Consider the following 7554-nt stretch of genomic DNA (forward strand, 5'->3'; position numbering starts at 1 on the left):
CTGAAGCGTGTAGCAGCGTGTTCTGTGTGACTGAAGCGTGTAGCAGCGTGTTCTGTGTGACTGAAGCGTGTAGCAGCGTGTTCTGTGTGACTGAAGCGTGTAGCAGTGTGACTGAAGCGTGTAGCAGTGTGTTCTGTGTGACTGAAGCGTGTAGCAGCGTGTTCTGTGTGACTGAAGCGTGTAGCAGTGTGTTCTGTGTGACTGAAGCGTGTAGCAGCGTGTTCTGTGTGACTGAAGCGTGTAGCAGCGTGTTCTGTGTGACTGAAGCGTGTAGCAGCGTGTTCTGTGTGACTGAAGCGTGTAGCAGCGTGTTCTGTGTGACTGAAGCGTGTAGCAGCGTGTTCTGTGTGACTGAAGCGTGTAGCAGTGTGTTCTGTGTGACTGAAGCGTGTAGCAGCGTGTTCTGTGTGACTGAAGCGTGTAGCAGCGTGTTCTGTGTGACTGAAGCGTGTAGCAGTGTGTTCTGTGTGACTGAAGCGTGTAGCAGTGTGTTCTGTGTGACTGAAGCGTGTAGCAGTGTGTTCTGTGTGACTGAAGCGTGTAGCAGCGTGTTCTGTGTGACTGAAGCGTGTAGCAGTGTGTTCTGTGTGACTGAAGCGTGTAGCAGCGTGTTCTGTGTGACTGAAGCGTGTCCCGGTCGTCCTGCAGCAGTGGGAGCGGTCGTCAGAGGAGCGGTCGGAGCGCTTCGGCCCGCTGCAGCAGCACCGCCGGCAGCTGGCCTCCCTCAACAAACAGCTCCAACAGAAGACCAAGCAGCTGGAGGAGGTCAGAGCCTCGCGGGGCACCTCGGTTAATTAGCATTAATAAACTAACGGTTAATGAACAGTTAACCAACGGTGCAGAATTGATTCACTAATGGTGTCCGTGTTAACCAATGGTGTTCATGTTAATAAATGTATTCATTTGTACTTTATTGAATAGGGTTAGGATTGGGGTTTATATTTATATATATTTATATAAATATATATATATATTTAATGGTGTTTCCGTGTCAGATTGGGCCCCTCCTAGTGTCCAGGCTGTTGTGTTCAGAGGTGTTCTGTTATTCTAACTGGCTGTTAAACTCTGACGCCAAGTAGCGTAGCTTGGCTGACTGAGTGGCGTGAGTCAGAGGGGGTTTGGGGAATGTCAGAACTATGATTCTTCTGGCAGAAGACGGGCTGGCCAGCATATGTAGTGGTATATCATTTATACAAGGTGACTTTATTTGACATTAATGAATTCACTGTCGATCAGCGTGCACTACAGACGTGTCCAGGTCATTTGAAGCTAGCGAGTTGCAATGTGAACACAATGTTTAAACATTGTAACTTTAAACATTCCGTGTGTGTGTGTGTGTGTGTGTGTGTGTGTGTGTGTGTGTGTGTGTGTGTGTGTGTGTGTGTGTGTGTGTGTGTGTGTGTGTGTGTGTGTGTGTGTGTGTGTGTGTGTGTGTGTGTTTCCAGCTTCAAGCCAAACACGACGCGCTGAAGGAAAGCGGGGAAGAGGCCAAGACGAAACTGGCCGAGGTAAAACTCCCTGGATCAAACACAGAGGCCACAGAGGCATCAGGCCTCCAGATACGGACAGCAGGGGGTTCTGTGGTTCAGTCAGACCCAGTTCTCTGTTGTGTAGTGTGTTGTGTTGTGTTGTTTGAGTCAGACCCAGTTCTCTGTTGTGTGTGTGTGTAGCGTGTTGTGTTGTGTGAGTCAGACCCAGTTCTCTGGTTGTGTAGTGTGTTGCGTTGTGTGAGTCAGACCCAGTTCTCTGGTTGTGTTGTGTGAGTCAGACCCAGTTCTCTGGTTGTGTAGTGTGTTGTGTTGTGTGAGTCAGACCCAGGTTCTCTGGTGTGTGTGTGTGTGTGTGTGTGTGTGTGTGTGTGTGTGTGTGTGTGTGTGTGTGTGTGTGTGTGTGTGTGTGTGTGTGTGTGTGTGTGTGTGTGTGTGTGTGTGTAGCGTGTTGTGTTGTGTGAGTCAGACCCAGTTCTCTGGTGTGTATGTATGTGTGTGTGTGTGTGTGTGTGTGTGTGTGTAGCGTGTTGTGTTGTGTGAGTCAGACCCAGTTCTCTGGTTGTGTAGTGTGTTGTGTTGTGTGAGTCAGACCCAGTTCTCTGTTGTGTAGTGTGTTGTGTTGTGTGAGTCAGACCCAGTTCTCTGTTGTGTGTGTGTTGTGTTGTGTGAGTCAGACCCAGTTCTCTGTTGTGTGTGTGTGTGTAGTGTGTTGTGTTGTGTGAGTCAGACCCAGTTCTCTGTTGTGTGTGTGTGTAGTGTGTTGTGTTGTGTGAGTCAGACCCAGTTCTCTGTTGTGTAGTGTGTTGTGTTGTGTGAGTCAGACCCAGTTCTCTGTTGTGTGTGTGTGTAGTGTGTTGTGTTGTGTGAGTCAGACCCAGTTCTCTGTTGTGTGTGTGTTGTGTTGTGTGAGTCAGACCCAGTTCTCTGGTTGTGTAGTGTGTTGTGTTGTGTGAGTCAGACCCAGTTCTCTGTTGTGTAGTGTGTTGTGTTGTGTGTCCAGGCCACAGAGCACACAGAGCGTCTGGACAGCGAGCTGAAGGAGCTGGAGCTGCTGGAGGGTCAGGCGGACAGCAGGTGAGTGGTCCGCTCTCCTGGGTCCTCATCCCCCCCCTGGACCACCACCGTGTGGATCCAATACCACACACACTCAGGTCTGGGGTATTATCTATTCATAGAGTAGAGTAGAGCGAGAGAGAGAGAGAATTTGTTATGATATTCACCATCCATCTACAAGAAGACGATCAAACATGACTATCTAGAGGAAGCAAAAGTCTTAACTTCTGTGTATGTATTGTATTTTATATATGTTATTATTTTTTCAAAGTCAAACAGGACCTGACTGTCGATGTAGTGGTCTAGTTCAAGTAGCCACCAGTGCCCTGGCCTCAGTGGTCCTTGACGTCTCCCCAGTGAGGCCCTCTGGTCACACTGGTGTGACTGGTGAGTGTGATGGTCAGACCCTGATCCGCTGCCTCCTCCTCTTCTTCTCATGCCAGCCTGCTGGACCAGCTGAGGGCGCTGGTGTCGCTGAACGAGAGCCTGAAGCACCAGGAACACGAGTTCCGCACACACTGCAGAGTGAGGGCCTGACGTGCACGTACACACACACGTGCACGTACACACACACACACACACACACACACACACACACACACACACACACACACACACACACACACACACACACACACACACACACACACACACACACACACACACACGTGCACACACACACACACGTGCACAAACTCTACATCACATGCCATGTCAAACTGTTGGATGCCCATATATATATATATATAAAAACATAACATTTATTTTCATTCTAATGAGTTGAACTGTTTGATTTTGTTCAGGAGGAAATGTCGCGCCTGCAGCAGAACATTGAGGACCTGAAGCTGGCGTCAGGAGAAGACACAGAGGAGAAGATGGTAGACTAGATGAACCTTTAACTCAGAGGTCCTCAGATGTTATAGACTGTGTGTTGAGCTTCGTTTGGGACGCTTTAGCTTTGGGTTCAGACGACCGGACTGTTGTGTGTAACGTCTCTCCCTTCCTGTAGGAGAGGAACCAGCTGATTGATAAACAGTACAACTCCGACCGCGAGAAGCTGCAGAAGATCAGGCTGCTGATGGTAATTCAACCAGAACCTTCCATTCTTTGTTCTTTCATATCATTCAACCGACGTCACGGTAACTTCAACAGAGAAAGCTGGAGGCAAAACTAATTTGTGACGTTTGTTATGGTCACATTATGTCCAGAAATTGGGGGACAAGGAGGAACAGGTGATCTTGTTACTCTCTTAGGGAATTAGTTAAGAGAGTTAGAGTACGACTCGAGATAATCCCATAATGCCGTCTGATAACGTAACTATTACGTAGTTAAGTTAATGCTTAACCAACACTTTCAAATATGAGAGTGAAATTCACCGTTAGGTTAATGCCATTTACTCTATTCAAAATAAGCTCTAATACACTCTTTAGAACTGGCAGTATTTAGCAAATTACGTTACAAAAGATCCCCCCCACAACCCCCCGCAGGCCCGGAGGAACCGGGAGATCGCCATCCTGCAGAGGAAGATGGACGAGGTGCCGAGCCGGGCGGAGCTGACGCAGTACCAGAAGAGGTTCATAGAGCTGTACAGCCAAGGTAGGCCTGCTGCTCTGAGCCACACGTCACATGAAGCCTGCAGGAAGAACGCTTGAACAAGTGGCCAAGCCAAGGAGAACTCAGAGCGTGTTGAAACCTTGTTCTTGTTTCTGTCCGTCGTCTCTGCCAGTCTCTGCCACCCACAAAGAGACGAAGCAGTTCTTCACCCTGTACAACACGCTGGACGACAAGAAGGTGTACCTGGAGAAGGAGGTAAGCCTGGTGAAGCCGCGGCAGACGGCAGTGGCCAACATATCAGATTCACGCCTCGTTTTGAACTCCTTTTGTGTTTCTGTGGAACCCAGTAATGCACACCAAACAACCTATAAGTCATATCAACCACTCTCATGTTCAATATTGACAGTCCATGGATGTGTACAGGCCTGGACCAGTGCCCCATGTCCACATTGCCTTACCCCCTGTATGTTTTTGTGTTTTTTTGCAGGTGAATCTGCTGAACTCCATCCATGACAACTTCCAACAGTGAGTGTTGTTTAGTCTTCACACGGCACCGTGGTGGTCCATTTAAGGGCCGTTTCCCGTACAGGGAGGAGAACCTTTTGGATGTGAATCTGTTTCAGGGCCATGTCCTCCTCCAGCGCCAAGGAGCAGTTCCTCAGACAGATGGAGCAGATAGTGGAGGGAATCAAGCAGAACCGCATCAAGGTCTGTAGCAGAGTCCGTTCCCACGGAGACCCTCGTCCCCACTGTTTGCTAACTTCTCCCCACAACAGAAACGCACCGGGGCCGGGGGAGGGTCAGATTATGTAGAGGTGAATCCAAATATATTCTTCCTGAAACATTTTATTTAAATTCTTAACATTCTCTGAGTACCCCCTGCAGTACCCCTGCAGTACCCCTAGGGGTATGCGTACCCCCATTTGAAAAGCACTGCTCTGGAGTAGCCAGAGAGAACATGAACCCAGATCAAGGACAACCTCACAGCCCTCTCCTTTTGATAACAACGAAATCCAATCTCATGTTGGATTTGGGACTTTCTCTCTGATCCCCTAACTGGAGAAGAGGTAGGCGCTTTTAGGTAGGTGTTGAGGTGTGTCCAGCCCTGTGAGTGAGCTGTGTGTGTGTGTGTTGTGTTGTGTGTGCGCCGTGTTCCCCAGATGGAGAAGAAGAAGCAGGAGAACAAGATGCGCCGCGACCAGCTGAACGACGACCACCTGGAGCTGCTGGACAAGCAGAGGCTCTACTTCAAGACCGTCAAGGACTTCAAGGAGGTGAGCGACACTCGCCGCACACCCACTGCCCCGCGGAGGGGCAGCAGGGGTTCTGTGAAGCCCTCAGAGCCTCACTGTGGTTAACGGCCGTACAAGGTGACTTGGCTCACATGAACACAAAGAGGTAGTGGGACTACTGCACACGTCGGCCCGCACTTGTGGTCCTGAAGTGAGCCGATGAACGCCGTTGTCTTTCCACAGGAGTGTCGCAAGAACGAGATGCTGTTGTCCAAGCTGAGAACTACAGGAACCTCCTAGAAGCCTTGGTCCTGGGCCAGGAACCTCCTAAAGGCCTCTGGTACGCTGCTGCTCCCTGTAGATCTGTTCTGGGTCACGTTCCACAGGAGGTTCAGTCAAACGTTCTACATGTAATTCAATTAGTGTAAAGAAACCCAAACCTAAGAGGTTTGATAGAAGAGCAAACAAGATTGTAGTTTCACTCAAATGTCACACACACACACACACACACACACACACACACACACACACACACACACACACACACACACACACACACACACACACACACACACACACACACACACACACACACACACACACACACACACACACACACACACACACACACACACACACACCATGTGCCAATTCAGAAAACATTGAGCTCTGATATTTATGATGTGCAATTAAAGCTCATGAGTGTTATGATTCTGTTCCAAGATGTAAGAGCAACATGTCAATAAAAACCATCTGCTTCTAGTGGCAGTGAACAAAATGTGTTCCCCTGGCATCGGTCCTTTCATATACCGTGAGGCTATGTTACTTGACAAATGTGCTCCATCATTGATGAGCTTAAGACATGGTTGGTCGACACTCACCCCCCCACTAACCCCAGTAGCTAAGAGCTAAAATAACCAACCAGGGTCTTTTATTTCCAACGGGGAAAAGGGCTGCCATCTCCTTCTAGGACTCTGTTACTGTAAAGTAGGATATTCGATTATGAAAAGCAATACATTCATTCTGTACATAAACACAGAGGTTTATTCAATCCTAAAAGCATGACGGCTTGTGCTGCACAGAGGAGCAGAGGTATTTAATCTATACAACCTCTTTATTTGAATAGGAAATGGGTGTCAATACGGCCTCTGACATCCAACCTCCAATGAACACATGAATAGAGCTCTCCTTGTCAGTTAGCATGCAGCAATTCCGAACTATGAATGCATTTCCAAACTCACGTCAAGAAAAGGGAATAAGATCGCTCTAGGACCCAGAGTAAGGCTGTTTTTATTTGTTTGTTTTTAGTTGTCTCATACGTCCTCACAAGTCTGAGCTACAAACATCAACAGATTAAAACCTAATCAGACGTCCCCCCCCCTCCCCCCCCCCCCCCGCGAAGCACGTGACATGAAACAGATCACCCACAACATTCATTATGTCCTGTTCCATGTATGCCACATGGTACAGTGATGGCACTGGTACTTCTTCTCCCTGAATCTTGAGTCCCTCTCCTGGTGCAATCATGGTGGCCTGAGCACCAATCTCCCCCCCGCGATACAGCGTCAGCTCAACAGGCTGTTGGACCGCTTCTGTTCCCCGTCACCACAGGAAGATAACCACGTGCGATACTGTAATGCGGCTGGCAAACGCAGGTTCTGCACTGAGTAGTTCTGCGATAGTGTCTCCTGTCACAACAGCGATAGCTGCTGTACAGAGGTCAGTATAACATGTGCTCATGAAATAACGGGCATGGCCCAATAAACCCAAGGAGCGAAGGGACGGCACCTGTTGCTAGGTGGATGGATGCAAACCGCGTTGGCTTTGGAAAGACGTCAGGTTATACAGTGGGAGATGAGGACGACAGAGGTGCCAGGGGGTGTGGTGTGCACACACGTACACACTCCTCACCAGAGTGTGTGTGTGCTTGTAAACGTTTCTACTATCTTAAGTGTGTCACGACTGTCTGTCACTGCCAGCCAAGGAGGATGGGAGGGAGGGAGGGAGGGAGGGTGTAAGAGCAGATAAAAACAGGACCGTCTTCCTTGGACAATGAAGGCAGGAGATGAGTTTGACTCGGCGTTGCCCAGTGGTGATAGAGCAGGTCTGAACAGGGGAGCTGCAGAAGGCCTGCGGGGATCGCGACCTCTGGAACTCACTGCACAAGGTGGACCATGACGCGCACTGGACAGCGACGGTCGGCTGTGTGTTGAGGAGAGGATGCG

At 49.2% G+C, this 7554-nt stretch overlaps 1 protein-coding gene across 1 annotated transcript in view; it reads left to right on the forward strand.

The window, feature by feature from the left end:
* Positions 1-6101, forward strand: part of ccdc93 (CCC complex scaffolding subunit CCDC93) — a gene marked incomplete at its 5' end in the record, with an annotated part of 14331 nt that extends 8230 nt beyond the window's left edge. The window contains 12 exon segments of the mRNA XM_084478355.1: positions 649-765; positions 1446-1508; positions 2491-2564; positions 2987-3068; positions 3347-3421; positions 3553-3624; positions 4031-4139; positions 4270-4352; positions 4585-4622; positions 4721-4805; positions 5258-5371; positions 5573-6101. Of these exon segments, the coding sequence (XP_084334481.1) occupies positions 649-765; positions 1446-1508; positions 2491-2564; positions 2987-3068; positions 3347-3421; positions 3553-3624; positions 4031-4139; positions 4270-4352; positions 4585-4622; positions 4721-4805; positions 5258-5371; positions 5573-5629 (969 nt within the window). The 3' untranslated portion in view covers positions 5630-6101.
* Positions 6102-7554: the final 1453 nt, after the last annotated feature.

This window comes from Micromesistius poutassou (genome assembly GCF_964030765.1).
Source record: "Micromesistius poutassou genome assembly, chromosome: 14".
Taxonomy (NCBI): Eukaryota; Metazoa; Chordata; class Actinopteri; order Gadiformes; family Gadidae; genus Micromesistius; species Micromesistius poutassou.